Raw genomic sequence first — 19,975 nt, forward strand, 5'->3', positions numbered from 1 at the left:
TGTGAACTCCATGATTCACAGCAGTACCAGAAGGGATTTCGAGGTTGCGTTGATGAAGTTCAATGCAGTATCTTCTAGTTGCGAAGTAGACGAAGGAGGGTCCAAGGTAGATGCATCGGTTTACTTTGCCAAAAGATGGATAAAGTGCCAGGAGAAGTGGGCAGGATACCTGACCAGCCAGCAAATGCATTTTGGGTATACAACTACCCAGAGAGTCGAGAGTGCACACCAAGCTTTGAAAAGAGGGGTATCAGCAATTTCGTCTTTGGGGCTTACATTTGAAGCTGTCAACTCCTATGTAGACAGGCTTGAAAGAGACTTCAATACTATAAAAATCAGGGAATTGACAACTGTTGATGTCTTGGTTGGCCGCAACAAGCAGCTTTCCAGGCTTTTTATGAAAGTCTCTAAGAGAGCATTGCTTGTTATTGATCAAGAACTTCGCTTGATCAATAGAGACAATCAATTTTGTTATTGCAAAAACAGGTTTGAGTTCGGCTTGCCCTGCAGACACTTGCTGCCAGCTGGAAGGGAGCTCACCCTTGATGATGTTCCTGAAAGATGAATCATAAACCCTGTTCTAAAAGAGACATCTTTCGAAGAAAGTTGTACAGTGCATGTAATTGCCGGGAGGCCAGAAGAGTGGATGCAAGAGATTGTAAAGCTTGAGACTCTGTTTCGCTCTTGTGGGGGCAGCCAGCAAGTGACCAACCTCCTTCAAAAGATCAAGAAGGTTACTTCTGAATTCGAAGGCAAAACTGGACACCCTTTGATTAACTTTCAAGCCCCAGAAAAAATTAAATATCCTGGTAGAAGAAAGGGTGATGCACGTCCCAAATACCTTCCCAAAGACTTTGGTCAGGCAAACTGGAGGAAGATCAGTGTTTCATCTGGTCATATAAGATAAAAAAATATAACATAACAAAGTACTAATATGTATCTTGAAATACTAGGCTGGCCTTAAGGCAATGGTTAGGTTAAGAGCTAGAACAAGAGATGGAAAGCCTGCAGCTGCACAAAAAACAAAAAACAACAAAAAACAAAACAAAAGCAAAAAAGAGCCTCTCAACCTAAGTAAGATGCTTTTTTATTTTACATATAATTGAGTTTATGAAAAAGAATTTTGTCATATATTTACATACATTTTTTAGTCGATGCTACCAAAAACAAAATAAAACAAATTAAAAAAGAGCCTCTCGACCCAGGTAATATTCTTTCTCATTTTTCAGTGTAATTGAATCCATAAAGAGAAATATTGTTGTATACTTATATGCTCTTTAGTCGATGCCACAAAAGAAATAGGGTTTAAAAGACCCGCTACAGCTCAAGAAGATTACCAATATGACTATCACACCTCTGTTGGCAAGAGGGTTAAATTCCAGCCCAGTTTTCCTGTCTCTCATGAGATAGTTGATGACGTTAAGGGTGGGTTTAATCCTACTGCTGATGGATGGTGTGGCTTTTGGGTCCTTGCCCATTTGATCTATAAAGATCAAGAAAAGTTCCCTCTTGTGAAAAGATATATGCTTGCTACCCTTCCAAAATACAGCAGCATTTATGCCAGCACGTTTGGAACCGATGTCAAGCAATTAGAAGACATTATAAAGCATGGTTCTGATCTCTGTATCACCAACCCCAACTCTAACTCCAACTTCATCCCAGCGTGTTTAGATGCAAGTATGTGGTTTAGCACACCCGACTGTGCTCAACTAGCTGTGGACACCTATAAGCAACCAGTCTGCGTCTACTCAGACAACCCCAGCACCCCTTCCGTATCGTTCCTTCCCTTCACCCTTCCCAAAAACATATAAAAACATCAACAATCTCTGATTTTCAATCATGTTAACAATAACCACTGGACAACAGTACACCTCTCCTGCAATGTCTCAAGGAAATGGTCAATTATTCCTGAGTTATTCTTTTTGGGTTATGTCAGAAACCAGATTCTCAACAACTTTGATACTTACTGGAACAAGTTTAAAGAGTTCAATAAGTATAATTGTAGAAATGCAATGTTTTCTTTTCTTTTCAATCAAGAGGAACATGTTGATCTCACTATAACATAATCTTTTTTTCTTCTTTTTTTCTTTTATTTTTATTATATTTTTCTTTATACTTCATTAGCTAGATGACTTATTATTTATATACTCATTTACTCTTATATTTTATTAGCTAGACAATCTTTTTTTTACCTTTATAAATCTTATCAATCTGTTTCTTTGCGTCAACATAAGCTATCTATCACTTGTGGGTTAAATGACTCTCCACTCTGTTTTTTCATAGAAATCATTTGTGGGAAGTACTTTACCCTACGAGTTACACATATATCCAGCGAATTAAAAAGCATAAATGTGAGGTGATGTTACACAGATAGAGCCAAACTATCTTTGAATATGTTATATTATGCATTTTCATCTATTTATTTCATCAATTCAAGTCTTGGCTCTCTATAACTTTGGATCCAAGTAGTGTATAAATATATGTATGGGTTCTAGGATTTTTAGTTGAATTGAAAGGGTCGATCATGAGAAAACTAACGAAATATCTCAAAAATTTGCTTTTTTTCAATAAAATAAAATATTGTATTTGCTTGTAGAATCACTTTTTTCTCATTTGTTTTCTATGAAACTTTTACTGGATTTATATGTTATCTGAATATATGTAATTAAAAACTTTTTTTGGTCTTATATGAATATTTTTCATTTTTTTGTATTTTTGATAAAATATCTCATATACATGTTGTAAGGAAATGATAGAAAGAGTTTTTACAGAATAAATAAAAACATGAATTTTGTAAATATATATTCGCTTAACTTCTATGCAAACTTTCTTAGGCATAAAAGGCTTCATTATCTTTATATCCATTATGAAAGTTTTTGAAAAAAATGTAAATTATATGGATTATAATCTTTTCCACTTAAATCACACAAAATAAAAACATATGATTTATATCTCAAGTTAAATCATAAAAATATGACTCATTAGCAGTCACAGGTATGTGATTTGTTAACGGGAGCCAAATATATCTTATATCTTACAAATACTCAATTTTAGTTACTATTTTTGTATAATAAGTTGATTCTATTTTTGCTTCTTTGCCTTATAATATTATATCATAATTATAGTAAGAAGTAAACTTATTAGTGTTTAACTATTAATTATGACTCTAAGTAGCTGCCACTTTATCTAATATATATTTTTTTTAATGTAAACTACATTTATTCTATAATTATTAGATATACTTTTTTATATGCAAGATTAATTAATACTATATGTATTCTCAGACATTTTTGCGACTTTGTTTTTCTTTTCTGAAGAAGATTTAGCAGTTTTTATTAGTGTTTATCTTAAATAAATATTAACAAAAGGTAATGTTTATTACATTAAAGGATATTATAAGCCTAATAAAGTATTTAGTAAAGAAATTTCAAATTTTATAAGGTATTTTTTCAATAGGCAAGATATGAAAAGTTGTGACTTTTGGGGGATGATGTTTCCAGGTGGGGAATGCCATTTTGACTAAAATATAAACTCAGACATATAAGGGAGGGGCACGACATTTTCAGGGTAGGGCACAACGTTTCCAGGGTAGGGCATGATGTTTCCAGAGTAGGGCATGACATTTTCTATTAGGATATAATGTCTTGAAGTAATATGTTAGATAGTTTTTTATTATTCTATATATATATCAGTTAATTTATTACATATAGTATAAAACTTTAAGTATAGAGTTATATATATAAAACAATGCTTTTATATTTAGTCAAAGTTATTTTTTTATATGAGAAGATTTTTTATTATCATTTTGCCCAAAAACAGGTCGTGCCTCCTAAAGAAGGAGAGATATATGCCTGGAGACAGTTTGATGAATGCACAAAGTTTGGGAGCAATTTAGTGAGCTAATACGCATGAGTGGAGAAGAAAAAAACATAATTACATAGAGGAAAGAAGCGTAGAAAAAGCTATTATCCTGCCTTGTATAAAAGTATCTTTATTATGATAAGTATGAATCCTTAGAGACCAGATATAATTATTTGATACTGGACAGCAAGTCACAATTTGTGGTCTGGTAAAATCAAAACAATGTTTCCTATCAAAAAGGTAGTGCCCCATCCTGAAAATGTTGTCCCCCTAATATTAGCGTAGCTCAATACCAAATATGTGACTCTTTGTTTGGCTATACTATGTCTGATATATCAAGACAAGATATCATTCTCTTACAGATCTTTGTTACTCATCATATTGTTTGTCTAGCCATTGCTACTCATTTCTATTGAGTCTCATCATCTCTTAATCGAATATGATAGTAAGTTTTTTTCTTAAAAAATTCAAATTATTCTTTTGTCTTCCTCATAAATATATATATATTTCTATTACAATTTATTAGTTATGTCTGATATTATGCAGGAAGACATATAATCAGTAATATTTGGTAAGTTAACTACAATATATTTAATAAATATGTCTTTACTACGTGCAATATTAATAATTATTCATTTTTAGAATGTATCTCTATTCAAAGACTACTGGTATTGTCTTGATAATTCTGAAGAACATGTTTATATCAATTTTATGTCAAGTCTTCTCCGCCTTGTAAGTATTTATGAAGAAATTTCAATTTAAATCATTTACTAATTCTTCTTTTCTATTAATCATTTTTTAATAGCATTCCTGCTATTAAAGTATGTATTCCATGTCTACTCCTGAAAGGCTTTAAATTATATATAGCGAGCAAGAAGTATTAGCAATTATAATAGCTATAGTATCAAAACTGTCGCGAAATTAGGATTTTTATCTAGAAAAGATTTTCCTATCAAATAAAACAAAATTGAACAAAAAATGTATAACTCAATGTTTTTCCAAAAGATAAATAAATAAAAGTAAAATAAATAAACAAACCAAAAAGGCTTGTTTATAAAAATCTACCCATGCTTTATTTCTCTTTTCTATTGTAAAAAAACCTAGTTTCATTGCTTTTGTGTGTATAAAAAACCTAGTTTCATTACTTTGAGCATGTATAAAAAACCAACTATCATCATTTCTTTATATTGTAAAAAACCTACAATTATCTCTTTTATAGTTTTTAAAGCATTTCTGCAGTCAATAAAAAAACCCGGTAAAAATAATAATATGGGACGCTAGCTCTTTATAGACCTTAAAATATAACACATAAAGAGATAGACTCGATAGAAGTAAAGCGTAACTACAATATTTATTTAGTTTCCATAGTTTGCAGACTGACAATCATTCTACATTGGGTTTTCATGTACTCCTTGTTATGATGATATGCATCAGCTGTGGTAATCCAGACACTCGGATGTTGGATTTATCACATATAAGAACATTGTTGTGGTGGTTGAAGTTGAAGAAGTTTTTAAGAGGAAGAATTCAAGATTTGAAATTAGGAACGAAGATTCGTGAGAACTTGTGTAGGTTTTGTTTATTGAGAAAGATTTTGTATCAAAGTTTGACCAGGTTCCTACACTGAACTATTACTGCTATTTATATTGTTTTGGATTGGGAAAATTATATGACTGGGGTCAGGTAATCGATCCTATCTGAGCCTTAATCAGAGCAACGTGATCTTGGGATAATTAATATATGATCAATTATATAAATGTGTGTAGTCCCAATGAAGTATTAACATCGAAAGTAAATGTGTTTATGAGTTATAATTATGCTTATAATAATCCACTGATATATCCCATATTATGGTGATATCATCATATGAAATATAATCACTATCATGCATGCTAAACCTGTGTGTTAAATAATAAAGTAATCGGTAGACACCTTTGACTGGAATAGCTGAGGCCTTATATTATTTCCTTCAGACTTATTTTCAATTACAGCAGTAGTCAATACTCATTTACAACAAACATATTCATATTGGGATAGCGTAATAGCTATCATCTTGTCAGTATAAAATTTATATAAATGATTAAGTAATCAGCCCAATAATTATTACAGTTAGTACTGTAGATAATATCTTAAAGATTGTTAAGATAATTATATCATACTGCCGGGTAAACTGTGTCAGATTGATATGGAGCTAATTTAGTAGGAAGTCCTAAAGCTCTAGTATAAAAGAGAAAAGAATAGCTAAGAGCTAAAGAAGTACAATTTATGACTTGATGTCATAATTGTAACACCAACACTAGTTAAGCAGTAAATACACTCTAATAACCAAATATAGTAAAGGAAGAAAGCCTTAAGAAACTAAGACGTAATGACAAGAGCAGATTGTATTTTCTTATAAAAAGGGACACTTTTTATTTATGAATAAAGACAACTTATATACAGTCTCAAAGTATTTCTTTACGTCTCTATTATGAAATATTTTATTTTTCTATTGTTTCGTATCTGAAATACCACATCAGCACCATAGATGATATTGTATCATTGCTCAAAATGATATATCACAAAAATTGCGATGATATCGGCTCAATCATCTACATTTTTGGTACATTTGATCCAGATGAAATTACCCTATTTATCCAGTGTGATGTGTTAGATTTATTGTAAATTGTAATGGATCACTTGACAAATAAAATACAGTGATAATAAAATAGAACAGAAGATGGATACAGCAAAAGGCAGCAAGTAGTAATAGTTGACAGGTAAGAAAAGAGAGAACAATCAATAGAATCGTTATTAAAATTGAAAGGGAGAGAAAGGTATATGAAAAGAAAATGACAAAACAGAAAAATAATAATTGACGAGGAGACCAAAACTGACAAACAACCTTTCTAAAACCAAAGAACCAATATGTCATGTCACAAGATGGTATAGACTACAAAGAGAAGAAAACAAGAAAAAGATACTGAAACTGAATTGAATGATTTATTGAGTTGAGTTTGCTTCTCTTTTTATAGTCAACAGGATTTTAAGTTGATAATAGAAGTTTAGAAAAATAAAGATAGTAAAAATAGAATGATGAATAATCGATACGGCAAGGATAAAATATATGAATAAAAATACAGTAAAAATATAATAATAAAGGTACTGATATTGCATGAAGATGTTGGCAAGATGAATTATGTGTATTGTAGAAGAGGAATGTTACTAGCATAGGGGACCATGATTTCGAATAGATACAATATAGACGAATATGTTAACAAGAGAAAAGAAAAAGTATTGTGTGTAGAAAGAACAGGGAACAGAAACGAGGTTTTTCCTGTGCATAGAAAAATTCTCCTCTTACTACTGAGGGCACAGCACCACATCAACAAACCATTGACGTCAGCCTCTCATAACTGGGATGACACATTATGACAAACCGCTGGACAAACCTACCAAGCAGACTGACCTTTCAGTATTAGATACCATGACATGGCCAAACGCCTAATTTGTCTACAACACACGTGACAACAATTGACGCGTAATGTGTTTGTTTGTTGTGAATTGTAACAGTGTCACTTGGCATATGAATGTAATATGAATGATAAAATATAAGAAAAAAAATACAATAAGAATAGAAGAGAATGGGTAATTTTACAGGTAAAAATTGGTGACAGACAGGTAGGAAAAAATAGGGAGAAGATTAAAATGGAAATTGTGATAATGACAAAGTCTGAGAAAGACAGAAAAGAGAAAACAGAGAAACGAAATATATCAAAATTGATAGACAACACTCCAAAGAACAAGGACACTGTGTATGAATGAAAAATAATGATAATAACAGACAAAAATAAATAAGATCAAGGATAGAATGATGATTTTATTGATTGAAAAGATTGTTCCTTTTATAAATAAAAAGTTTTAGTTAAAATAATTTTTTGAGAAAAAGAAAGTCAAGTGAAAATTTTTACTACATGTAACTGGTGTTAATAGTAGAAGTAGAATAGAAAATTATAGAGAGTAAAATAAAAGTATAGTAAAAATATAATAATTGAATAAAGATAAAGTAAAAATATAGTGAGGTAGAATAGAAGTAAAGTAATTATATAATAACTATATAGTAAAGTAAAGTAAAAAAATATAATAATAGTATAATAATAGAATCTAATAAAATGTAATAAAAAATAGTGTAAAATAAATGTTGGCAATAAAGAAGTGTATAAAATTAGGGGAAAGAGGTATAATGTTTTTAGTGGGTGACAGGTGTTTCTGAGGTGACGATGTAGATGGGTATTTTAATTTTAAGAAACAGGATTATATTAAGGAATTTGGGTATAGAGGTATCAGGAGCAAGATTTCCTAAGAAACCTGGGGGGACCACTCTTGTCCCTTGAGACATGTCACTCGGTCGACTCACCATCGACGTCAATGCCCACGAGTCCGGTACCGCCCGTCATGGCTCACTGCCAGACCAAATCACCGAAGGAATCCACCGTCCGGTATCCCTCACCAGAAACTAATCAACGGCTTAGTTTTTTGCAACACACGTGACACAACATAAATCTTCGATAGTATAGTGGTGAGTATCCCCGCCTGTCACGCGGGAGACCCGGGTTCAATTCCCGGTCGGAGAGTTTTGCTATGCGTGATATGAATTTTTTGTGTTATTGTCAGATATTATTTTGATGAATCCGAGAAATCGGGATAATTGACCGCAGCAGTTCTGTGTGTCAAAGATACCTCATAGATAACGAACTGCAGTAATGTCTTGTAAAGATTAACCACAGTAACATCTTCTGAGCATCAACCGCAGTAAAAGGACTTCTCTTGTAATTAAATAGAGTATAATAGTTTACTGCGGATAATGCGCAGTATTAGTTTAGAAAACTATATAAGACAATTCAATTCCTATCAATAAAAAGTATCTTTTATCCTCTCTTCGATTTTACATATACTCTCCGATTCCCAGTGGGTTTGACCTTTTGACTTTGCTATAGTAAAAGGAAGACCATCCCAGATCAGGAAGGACATTATTGTCGTTTTTGATCTGGATTGTTCTGCTAAGTCTCGATCCGGTATTTCTTTTCTGGCACTTGTAACTAAGTTGCAGAATCAAGACCACTGGAGATCGTCAAGTTTATGAATAGTTTTTAGATAGAATCAAGATGTTTTTTATTAAATATATTTCTTGACTATTTATACAAAATAATAATTGATTTCTGACTAAAAGAATAGCATTTTAAACATCTAAATCATATATGAAAGACCAATTAGCAAAGTCAAGATCTTTTATCCTAAAAAGTCAACTCTTACTGGTTGCTTATAACTACCGATTTTGTTCACCAATGTCAACTCTGACAGTTCTTCCAATGTGTTGTTCTGTCAGAGTTGACATCATAGATAGAAAGTCTTTAGTCAGGTATCTAATTGGTTATTTCTTTTAACATGTGCCCTCAATGTTATATAGATTGGTTCTCCTTTTTGTTAATCAAGACATATTATATTGCCATCCATAAATGTAAAACCAATATGTCTTGGGTAAAATAATGAGATTAGATAGTTTCACTTTTAAGAAATCTATATAAATACTCCAAGATTTATATCAATAAAAAGGATTCAATTCTCTATATTTCTATCTGTTCCTATTTATTTGCAATGTCCTAGTTGGTGGTAATCTATTACCAAAACTTATACAAGTTAAAATAATAGAAAGATACACCCAGTTGAGACTTGACAGTTCCTGATATAGGCTATCTTTCAATTCACTGTAAATGTAGTCGAATTAGTCAAGCTTTAATAACACAAAAGTAAGCAAATAAGAGAGAGGATAAAAAGATGATTTTTATTATTTGATTTGGGTTACCTTATATAGTTTTTGAAATGATTATTCATCTTTGACTACACTCAAGTACACTGCAAAAGGAGGGCCAATTCAGTATACTAAATCTTGACCAAATACTGTCTGAATGAATAAAATTCAGCATGAATTCAATTGGAATTTATGATGCCAATTTTTTAAAATTTGTGAGCTAAATGAATACAATTAGTATACTGAATTTTAGGAACGCAAAAAGAAAAAGTGTTATATACTTATATATGATATATTTTGGTCATGAAAATATAGACACACTTTTGTCAGACTGCAGATTTTTCATTTTATATTGGTTTTGGGTTTTTTTTAAATACAGTGCATAACATTCAACATCTTTTTATTACTATATATGGGTTGTTAAAGAAGAGATTTGGTCAAGATTTAGTCAAGATTTAGAGGTTTATGGATCATTTTAAAGGTTTTTATTGGTTTGAAAAAAATTTCTTATTGTTTCTAGCTATTTCTATTCGTCTACATCACTAATCATCTCCTGTTGCAATTGGGTAGAAACATCACATTCATGATGCCGTCATTTATTTTAGTAGATATTGTATTATTCCTTTCGTATATCTATTGGTCCACCCCTGGTGCAATTGACCCCTACTGTATTCCATTGCTTGCTGCGGCACGCCTTCTTGGCTTGTTTGTTTACTTTTATAAAAGATAATTATAGAATGGATTAGAAAGAATGTTCTACGTATATTTATTTGAGAGCAACAGATTATTTAAAAAATATGAATGTACTTACAATAAAGTTAAACACGAGAACAGATAGATGTCTTTGACATAAAGATATATATATCAATGTTTTAGTTAAATGTCTCAATTATAGTATTATTGTCTATAAAAATAATAAATTTTGTTAGTACGATGCAAAGTAAATAAGACTATGGTTTGCTTACCAGACAGTTCAGAAAACAGAAGAGTTGACAAACAGAAAATACAATGACATTGTCTATAAAATATAATCTTTTATTAGAATGAAATAAAGAGTATCAGACTATTTTTTGCTTACCAATTATTCAATACAATAGAAGAGACAGCATGCGGGAAATGGAGATATTATCTATAAAATAATTTCTTTTCATTAGAATTACATATAAAGAAGTAGAATGATTATTTACTTACTTGTCTGTCTGTAGAGAATAAGAGTCGGTATATAATCAAAAAAAGAGGACCAAGATAAAGACCAGTGACTATAAAGTGTATAGTATACATAAGAAAAATAATAAATACAAGTTGTATCTTGAAGGTGTACGTTAATATTTATACAACATACCATTTTGTAAACCCTCCCAAGGTATATGTCTTTGTTAACGGGCCAGAAAAATCTAAGCAGAATAATTGATACATAAATTGTGAATAAATATTCAAGTATATTTTTATTACCTTTTTATCATTACTTTTGAGGCAGTTAAGAAGGACTTGGTGGTTTAAAGCATAGTGTATCATGCTAGAATAAAAACAACAAGATGATTAGGTCTTGAAACTTTGATGTGAGTTGATGCTTACCATGTTAGACATTAAGAAAGAAGTAAAGAAGAAGAAAGAAAAAATTAAAAAAAAAACGGGGAAATTCAAAATTATAATTTTATGACCGTTGACCCTGAGAAACTGATAGAATCAATGGAGCAAATTGAAAGTCATTCAACCCATCCCAATTGAGACAAGACATTACGTACTAAACCATAATCTCTCACATCTTTGTAATGGATGTAAGCTATTACAAATGCCTTTCCAAGTCGGCTTATAAAGAAAAGTATAATATAGAGATCAAAATGCTATAAAGAGCATCATCAGAAAAATAATCTTTTGGTGCCTTACTTTCTACCTTTACATATGTTTTGATTTATTTTATTATTTTAAAGAAACCCAACTCTAATTATTAAAGTATTCACATTGTTTCCATTACTTTCATTAGCCTTAAATATCTCAATTCATGTCTTCTAATACGCAGCAATCCAAAAAAACGAAAAAGACGACTACAAAAAAGTCTGTTCAACAAACCACTGGGACAGCAGCAAGCACAAGACAACGGGAAATTCTTCCCAGCTTGACAGTTAGCACAGAGCTAGATGGTACTGTCCTGTCCACTTTGTCCACCATGAGCACCCGACTGAATGAATCTCATTCACTTCTGGAGAAGGTTTACCACAACATGGGAGCAACCAATGGCCAGAATAACAATTCGAACCATAGTCCCATCGGTCAGACTCTTACTACAGGAGAATATATAAAGTGCCGCCTTCCAACAGTTTTGGTAGGATATATACTAGTAATAGAATATTGCAAAGTTACTTACATTATATTTTGCAGAGATTGATCCGTTCTCAAACACGAGCAGTTCTGGCAACAATGTCAGTAACGGTCAATGAGGGCGCCTTCTCAACATCCAACCGTCCCATTGCTGATGTAGTGCAGAGCTACACACATCAGCAAGCTGAAGTAAAGTCTGTTTCGTCTGCAGTTGTGGAAGAGAAAACCTGAAGACATATTTTGTATATGCTTCAAAGGGTAAAAGCTTTGCCAGAAAAGATAGCTCGACAAAATCAGATTTCTCGACGCCGGTCCAGAAAGAGAAATGTAAGTATAGTCAACAGTTTTTGTGTAAACTATTTTAACTTTTTTTCAGATTCTTGCAGACTACAAGGCAATTCATTTAGCTGACAAGGCAAACCTTGAGTCTAAGTTTGGTAAGACTGTCGTTGACCTTCTGGACTATGACATGTTGTCTGATATTGAGTCAGATGAGGAGAAAAATAAAACTAGATATACTCCTAGAAATAGACATCCCTTGGTAAGGCTCTCATGGTAAAAGTTATTTTTTTTAATACTTCTAACTCAAAAGTATTTATATTATAATGCAGGTGGATGAATACTTTACTGTTTTGAAGAAACAGAGACTTGCTAACAAGGGACCAGACGTCATTGGCAATTCTGTCTATCCAATTATTTTGAGAAACACTGAGTTATCAAATGAGAAAAAGGCACGTGTTGCTGCTTGGATTCACACATGCCATCAATAAATCGTTATTTTGTTTACAAAGTGAATATAGTACTTTAATGATTTTTATTGATTGTGTTGAATGATGTGGGGTGAAGTGGTAAAATATAATCAGGCAGTATTGTCAAGATGAGAAGCAATTAATATATAAATAAAAGGAAAAAGAAAAAGACAAAATCAAAAATCAAAATAATAAATTATTATTTTATTTTATTTTATTTTATTTTAAAGCCAATTAATAGAAAAAATATATATACAAAGTAATTATTTAATTATATAACCCTGATTGTTTTATCCTCGTTTTTTTTATTGGAAATTATAATATCAATATTAGCAAGAATATGTAATAAAGGCTAAAAAAATAATAAATGTTGGGCATTAAATATACAAGTATTTTGTCTTTTATATTATTGATAAAAGCAAGAGAAATAAATAATGGTCTTTACTATTTGTTAATAGTTAAAAAAAAACTGGTAATATAATTTACTATTGCTCTTTTAAATACTTAATAAAGAAGTAATATTAAAACTTAATAAAAATAAAGAGATAAATAAAGATAAACCTTTTTACAGTCAAAAAAACTTGTATTATAATTATTTATATTTATATTATATAGCACTGTATTTATTTATTTATTTTTATGTGACTACTTTTCTAGGCAGTGGAATGACAAGGCGTTTTTGCGTCCCACTTTGCATTTTATGCATAGTCAATGCGAAGCATGAATGCAGACGATGCACTAGAACAATGCATGAAGAACTCTCTTCCATGTACCCCTTCTCCCACAACTCTAGGCCTTGTTTGACTAACGGCTGGTAATGACTGGACTGGTAGGCGGAAAACCATTTGATGAATGCAAACGTTGACACTCTTTTAACTTCACCGATCTTGATGATATAAGTAAATAAATACCACTGGAAAAACCACCCTAATTAACACTGTGGCCAGGTTGGTAGACACATGTGCAGAAAGAGTGATTTTTTTCCACTCAGTGTGCTTTTTGAAGTTCAGGTCAAAGATGTAGTTTTACTTTGTTTCATTGGTTAACAAAATATTAAGATAAATTATTATTTTTTTTCGACTATAAAGTCGCTGTAAATAAAGTACATGTTACACTTGTTCCCTTTTTTATTTATAAAAACTCAAAAACACACAAAACACTTAAAATGCCTTCAATTACCCAGCACCGTAATATTGTTTGCCGTTGCACTCTATGCAGCAGAAACTCCTTAGGATACTCTTTGGTATCAGGCAGAACTGCTGAGTGTCATATTGTAAAAGAAAAACTCGAGAGAGTTGAGAGATCTGATGCAGCTGAAAGATTTGCAAACTGTATGTTTTTTTTAGGGCTGATTTTTATTTACTGCATAATATTTTTTTTATGTTTTACATTTTTTTTATATTTTTTTTTAATGAAACACAGCTGTGCAAGAAGAAGAAATGATGGACGTTGATACTCAGTGTAAGAAAAAAAACATTTGAAAACCAGTAAAAACAATAAACTAAACTAAACTACATTTGTATCTATCCCAACCTGTCAATCTGAATCCATGAAAAAAATAGACGACCAGACTGACTCAACCGATTTGAATGCTGCCATAATGGCGGACAATGTCTCGGTTGATGATGAAATCAGTGAAGTCAATGGCAATGACTCTGAAAGCAATGACAGCTCTGAAGAAGAAGATGCCAAAACAGACTTTGAAGAGCTCGTTGACAAAGGTCAGTATTGAATAGGCTATTTTCTTTTCAAAAGAAAAGAGAACAAAAAGCTAAAAAAAAAACATTAAAAAATGAGTCCTAATTTGTTTTTGACACTTTCACAATAGACTTTTTTGCTGCTCCCAAAATGCCTGCAAACCCTGTTCATCAGTTCATTGCCACCTTTACTGTCCTGTTTGCTTTGCGTTATGTTGTCAACAAAGGTGCTGCTGTGTTGATTGAATTTGTCAATCAGTTATTGAAGATTTACAGTGAAGATTTTCAACTGCCATCAAGTCTTCCTGGCCTGCAAGCAATGACCAGGTTTTCTAACTTCGCTAAGAGCATCAAGAAGCTTGTTGTATACCAAGACTGCCATAAGGTTTACGAGCAAGATGTGCCTCTCCCCACCAATCGCGACTTCACAAAGCATGGTGCTAGATCAACATGCAGCTGTACATTAATGAAGATCTCACCTTCTGGTGCCATGGTAGCCAAGCAATTGTATATATACAATTCTGTCAAGCGTTCGTTGCAGATTTTCTTTCCTTGTCCTTGTTTTGAGCAAAAAATCAGACAATGGAACAAGGAGCTTAAGGTCATGGACACACTATGTGATGTTTATGATGGCGCCATGTGGAAGGAGCTGAAAAATAAAGATGGTGTATCATTTGTTGCTGAACCTCGTTCCTTATTGTTGACTTTGAACATTGACTGGTTCCAGCCTTTCAAAGGTGTCAACCATTCCTCCGGTGCTATTTACCTTGCTATCAACAACTTGCCTCGTGAGGAGAGGTTTAAACCCAAGAATATCATTCTTGTTGGTATGATGCCTGGTCCTAAGGAACCCAAGACTGATAAGATCAACCATTATCTCAAGCCAATGGTTGATGAGTTGTTGAAGTTGTTTGAGGAGATAACCATCCCAACTTTTGAGTGCCCAGCTGGTGTCTGTGTCCGAGCAGTGTTGCTCATGGTTGCATGCAACATTCCCACCACAAGAAAAACCAGTGGGTTTACGGCACACAACAGCATATGCGCATATCCAAAATGTGTCACGCAGTTCCCCAGGTTGCCTACATCTACTAAAGTCGACTTCAGCAACACCCAGTACTCGACATGGCAATTTCGAAACGGTTTGCAGAACAGATTGCATGCTGAGGAGTGGAAGAGTGCCAGTACGCCCTCAGAAAGGCATCAGATGGAAGTCAAAAATGGTGTTTGATGGTTGCAGTTGCATCACCTTGGATACTTTGATCTAGTATGTAGAACAATCATTGATCCCATGCATAATCTTTTCCTGGGAACGCCAAAGAGAATGATGGATTGGTGGATTGAGGAGAGAAAAATCACCAAAAAGGATTTTGTTATGATGCAGAAGATGGCAGATAAAATGGTGGTGCCAAATGATTACATGGTACTGGGATCAAAGATTGGAAAGGGGTTTGGACACATGAAAGCAGATGAATGGAAGTATTGGGTTCTGGTATACTCCCCTATCTTGTTGAAGGCTGTTCTGCCTACTGAGATGTTTAACAACTGGATCAGTTTTGTCAATGCATGCCGTAATATAGTGAAGCCAAGTATCACATTCTCTGACCTCAATGATGCCCATCAGTTTCTTCAAGAATTCTGTAATGAATGCAAACGTATTTACACCGCTAATGTCCTCACCTGCAATATGCATCTACACCTCCATCTTTGCAAGACTATTTGTGATTTTGGACCTGTGTATGGCTATTGGCTCTTTGGGTTTGAGCAATATAACGGTTTGTTAAAGAACGTAAGCACAAACAGAAAAGATTCTTTTGAGACTACGTATATGCAGAGTTTTGTCCAAGATACTTTCAAGGGTGACTATGTCAATGCTGTTCTCCAATGTCCGAGCCAAGTCCCCTTTCTTCCACTTCTTGCCAAGCTTACTGCCACTGCTCAACCATCCAGTTTAAAAAACAAGATAACTTTCCCACAACGGCTGTTCAGATTAGCAGTCTTCATCCAAGCATACTCAAAACCCTTCTCTTCCAGTCCTGGGCAATGAACCTCTTCCTTCCTTTACGTTTCCTCTTCACATCAAGCCCTCATCAGCAATGAGCAATGTCGACTATTCTCATTTGCTTGATTATTATAAAGTCACATATCACATTCCTGATCTTGAAAGTTACCAATTTCCGTTCTCTTCCTTCTCCTTTGTTGACAATTAGATCACAAAGTTGAGATCAATCAATTTGCTTGGCCAGATGTACAAAGGCTGTAATGATTGTGGTGATCCAGACACTTGGTTGTTGGATTTATTACATCTAAGAACATATTCCTATTATTAAAGTAAAACAGCTATCATTACAAGAACAAATGAATAATTTATTTATTTTACTTATGGTAAATCAATAAGACCAATAATTAATTACAGTAAGTACTGTAATTATGACAGCTCAGTAAGCACTGAGTTAATATGAGGACACTGCAATTAGATTAAATTATAAACATAGCAGTACCAGCTCTCTAATATCTAAATGAACTCAGACTTAAGAAATTAAGATGTGACTGACAAAGCAGATCGTGTTTTGATATAAAAAGGACAACTTTATATTCTTTAATAAAGACAACCTATATACAGTCTCAAAGTATTCTTATATACGTCTCAATCTTTTTACTGTTGATTTTATTCTATAAAACTTCACAATGATGCTTCTGGTCGCGGTTCATTTATGCAATCTCTGTTCCTTGGAAGTCAAGGCAATAATCGATTGGCATACACTGGCCAAATTCAGTACCTTTTCTTTCACTCTTTCACTCCACCAGTAGACAACACAAAGCTCCAAACACGTACCGTTTATCAAGATAAACACATATTTGCATTTATTAAGTGGTTCCAGATTGAGCATGACTGTTCAAGAGAGTTGGAAAGTGTCAACATCTGCAATGCAGAATTTATTGCATGTGATTTTGAATGCATCTTTCCAGTACATTGGATATCATCAGTTGTTGCAGTATGTGATTATAAAACCAGCACAAATAATAAGAAAAGACTTGTCAACGCTTTACCGCACAAATAATACAATTAATATTTAATACATTTCTTTTTTAATAAAAAATTTCAATACATAAGCTAATGTAGTCTTATTATATATGTTGCAAACAATACATTTGTGTTAAGAAATTTCGAGAGTAAAAGAAAAAAAAACAACAAAAAACAAGTTTTATTTATGACCTATTTCTAAGAGCCCATTGAGGTAGAGCAGAATCTAAATCAATTGGGACTGTTGATTCCATTGTTCTACCATAAACTCTCTTAAGCAGTTGGTGGGAGTTTGCACCCAATTGCTTTATAACAAACGAGTCAACCTCCGTAATGAAGTTGTTAAGCTAAGTAATAAACATATATTACTAATCAGCCTGGCATCATTCAAAAAAAAAGTTAGGTTTTACCTTGTCACTTCTCCAACTTGGGCGAGCAACACGAATCTCATTTCTTGGCTGAGAGGGGGACATATCATCGTCTGATTCGCCTTCAGACATGACCAACTTTTGGATCAGTCCAGAGCAGTTTCAACCTATCTTGAGATCAATGTCAGCCTTTTAAGCATCATAAGCAAGGCGACAATGAGTGTAGTTCTAAAGGAAAAAGACAATAAAATTAATATTCTAATTGTTATTCTTTAGCATAAATTGAAAATATAGTTTACATCAGTTTCACAGCCAGATCTTCTTGAATTAGTATTCAAGGCTTGTCTTGTTTCCAGAAGTTCCCTTTGCTGGCAATGTCTACTGCAGAAGTTTGTGTATATACACTTACAAAGGTCGCGTGTCCTCATATCAGTGCCAGCAAACTTCTTTTCCAAGTAATACAAGAGTTGTTCGACTAACTTTCTATTTGGAGAGCAATCAAAACGAACATCAACTGCCCACTTTGGTTTTATGGCATTTGCTTGGATTTCTGCTTGGTCTCTTGATTTTAGCTTTGGGTTCCACATATAATCATGAATGTATCCCTATCATATTTTAATTAGCAACAAGATTGGCAAATGTTTTTTGTATCTTTATACTTACAAATACAGCATTAGTATCACCTGATTTGGTGGTGGGAAGGGCAGCAGATGTGGGAGCAACACTTGTGGGCACATGCACAGGTGCTGGGAGGGCAGACAAGGCATCAATATCATTAATGACGGTTATGTTACCAGTGATTACTACACCGATTCTTGTATCCATCAATGTGATCTTATCCTTCATGGCCTTCATCTCTTCTTTCATCGCATTCAAAGCTTGTAGCAACTGGGCATTAGTGCTAGCAAGAGAAGGAGCGAGTCTGTGGTTGGGAGTAGGCATTATCTGTAATACATTATAATATTTTCAATTGTTAATATTAGTTCTTTTTCATTTTTATTCTCTTTTGTAAGAGACAATCCATCTATTTTGTTATGTAAATTACAATAAATTCGCAACGTAGATTTGTTGAGATGATATAATCAAAAGTGAGTGACATTGAATTACAAGTAGAAATATTAAGTATTTATAGGCGGTAGTGATGCTTCAGGAACACTTCAAAGACAACTTCTTGAAACACTGAGATGCAAATCGGCCTTGATACATTTTTTGACCTCAATTGATCACCTCTTTTCAGTTTTTTTTTGCTATTGTTTATTGGATAAGCTTTTTGGTATTTTGTTTCAAACGCAGAAAAAAAATTTACATCTTTTTCTTTCTTCTTTTCTGCTCCTTTCCTCTTTTCCAACGTTTGTCATTATTATATTAGTGGCTTTTTTTGGTAACATACTTCTTTATTAAATACTTTTTTATAAACAATAAAAATTAATACATTCTTTTATTATTATAATAGATACTCGTTTGCTCTCATTTAAATGCATTCATTTCACAATCGCTGTCCAGATTAACAAAGGTCAATATTATATTTTGCGAAATTGACATCTATAAAAATCCTTCTGACTTGTTTTTTTTATTACAGACTTGATCATCAAGAATAACTGCTACAAATGAATTTGGTTAAAAACATCAAGGTAGTATATATATATATTATTTTGACATGCATCTTACTAAAATGAAGTCTTATTATAGATGAACACTGTTGATCCCGTCTTTGATTTCCCTTACATTATACAGTTGGAAATGACATTAAATGGTAAGAATCACTACTTTATTTTTTATTTTAGTTATATTAATATTATAATATGTTAACATAAAATATTATTATTTTTCACTAGAGTTCTATCAAGTGTTTACAAAAACAATCTATCTCTGTTAATATATATTCTTGCTACTGGTATGTAAATTATTTATTATTTTATTCGATTCACAAAAATTAATGTTTTTTGTTGTTTTTATGGTGAAAGATATCATAAGGAATGCCATGGATTATCAATATCAACATCTATTTTTTGCTCGCTCTTTTCCAATATTTACAATGTGAGTATAAAAGTGTACACAAAATGTAAAAGCATACTATATTAAATGTAGTATCTAGCACACATAGCTAATAATTTGTCTATGCTTCTTAAAGACTGTTGTATTTCAATAAACAGTCTGCTTTCTTTTTATAT

General features: G+C 32.6%; 7 protein-coding genes and 1 non-coding gene across 8 annotated transcripts; 7 read left to right on the forward strand and 1 right to left on the reverse strand.

Moving 5' to 3' along the window:
• Nucleotides 1-646: 646 nt before the first annotated feature.
• PHYBLDRAFT_167752 (hypothetical protein) lies at nucleotides 647-3,266 on the forward strand (the record flags this gene model as incomplete). The annotated part of the gene is made up of 9 exons (XM_018435713.1): nucleotides 647-883; nucleotides 954-1,074; nucleotides 1,152-1,205; nucleotides 1,282-1,677; nucleotides 2,173-2,356; nucleotides 2,597-2,661; nucleotides 2,835-2,887; nucleotides 2,986-2,994; nucleotides 3,237-3,266. 9 exons carry the CDS (start codon nucleotides 647-649, stop codon nucleotides 3,264-3,266), a joined length of 1,149 nt encoding a protein of 382 aa, XP_018292378.1.
• A 481-nt stretch (nucleotides 3,267-3,747) lies between these two features.
• Nucleotides 3,748-4,745, forward strand: PHYBLDRAFT_167753 (hypothetical protein; the record flags this gene model as incomplete). The annotated part of the gene is made up of 4 exons (XM_018435714.1): nucleotides 3,748-3,894; nucleotides 4,255-4,306; nucleotides 4,408-4,432; nucleotides 4,667-4,745. The coding sequence occupies 4 exons, from the start codon at nucleotides 3,748-3,750 to the stop codon at nucleotides 4,743-4,745; spliced, it is 303 nt and encodes a 100-aa protein (XP_018292379.1).
• Nucleotides 4,746-8,237: 3,492 nt separating this feature from the next.
• On the forward strand, nucleotides 8,238-8,983 carry PHYBLDRAFT_144786 (hypothetical protein; the record flags this gene model as incomplete). The annotated part of the gene is made up of 3 exons (XM_018431288.1): nucleotides 8,238-8,339; nucleotides 8,413-8,485; nucleotides 8,838-8,983. 3 exons carry the CDS (start codon nucleotides 8,238-8,240, stop codon nucleotides 8,981-8,983), a joined length of 321 nt encoding a protein of 106 aa, XP_018292380.1.
• On the forward strand, nucleotides 8,403-8,474 carry PHYBLDRAFT_t117. Its single transcript has one exon. It is a non-coding gene; the product is annotated as a tRNA-Asp (tRNA).
• Nucleotides 8,984-11,651: 2,668 nt separating the features above from the next.
• Nucleotides 11,652-12,738, forward strand: PHYBLDRAFT_167754 (hypothetical protein; the record flags this gene model as incomplete). Its single annotated transcript, XM_018435715.1, has 5 exons — nucleotides 11,652-11,972; nucleotides 12,029-12,157; nucleotides 12,226-12,295; nucleotides 12,355-12,509; nucleotides 12,580-12,738. The coding sequence occupies 5 exons, from the start codon at nucleotides 11,652-11,654 to the stop codon at nucleotides 12,736-12,738; spliced, it is 834 nt and encodes a 277-aa protein (XP_018292381.1).
• Nucleotides 12,739-15,702: 2,964 nt separating this feature from the next.
• PHYBLDRAFT_144789 (hypothetical protein) lies at nucleotides 15,703-16,621 on the forward strand (the record flags this gene model as incomplete). The annotated part of the gene is made up of 2 exons (XM_018431289.1): nucleotides 15,703-16,360; nucleotides 16,446-16,621. The coding sequence occupies 2 exons, from the start codon at nucleotides 15,703-15,705 to the stop codon at nucleotides 16,619-16,621; spliced, it is 834 nt and encodes a 277-aa protein (XP_018292382.1).
• Nucleotides 16,622-17,125: 504 nt separating this feature from the next.
• Nucleotides 17,126-17,473, forward strand: PHYBLDRAFT_144790 (hypothetical protein; the record flags this gene model as incomplete). The annotated part of the gene is made up of 1 exon (XM_018431290.1): nucleotides 17,126-17,473. The coding sequence occupies one exon, from the start codon at nucleotides 17,126-17,128 to the stop codon at nucleotides 17,471-17,473; it is 348 nt and encodes a 115-aa protein (XP_018292383.1).
• A 148-nt stretch (nucleotides 17,474-17,621) lies between these two features.
• Nucleotides 17,622-18,746, reverse strand: PHYBLDRAFT_144791 (hypothetical protein; the record flags this gene model as incomplete). The annotated part of the gene is made up of 4 exons (XM_018431291.1): nucleotides 17,622-17,783; nucleotides 17,847-17,942; nucleotides 18,104-18,409; nucleotides 18,468-18,746. 4 exons carry the CDS (start codon nucleotides 18,744-18,746, stop codon nucleotides 17,622-17,624), a joined length of 843 nt encoding a protein of 280 aa, XP_018292384.1.
• Between the last annotated feature and the right edge of the window lie 1,229 nt (nucleotides 18,747-19,975).

This window comes from Phycomyces blakesleeanus (genome assembly GCF_001638985.1).
Source record: "Phycomyces blakesleeanus NRRL 1555(-) unplaced genomic scaffold PHYBLscaffold_9, whole genome shotgun sequence".
Taxonomy (NCBI): domain Eukaryota; kingdom Fungi; phylum Mucoromycota; class Mucoromycetes; order Mucorales; family Phycomycetaceae; genus Phycomyces; species Phycomyces blakesleeanus.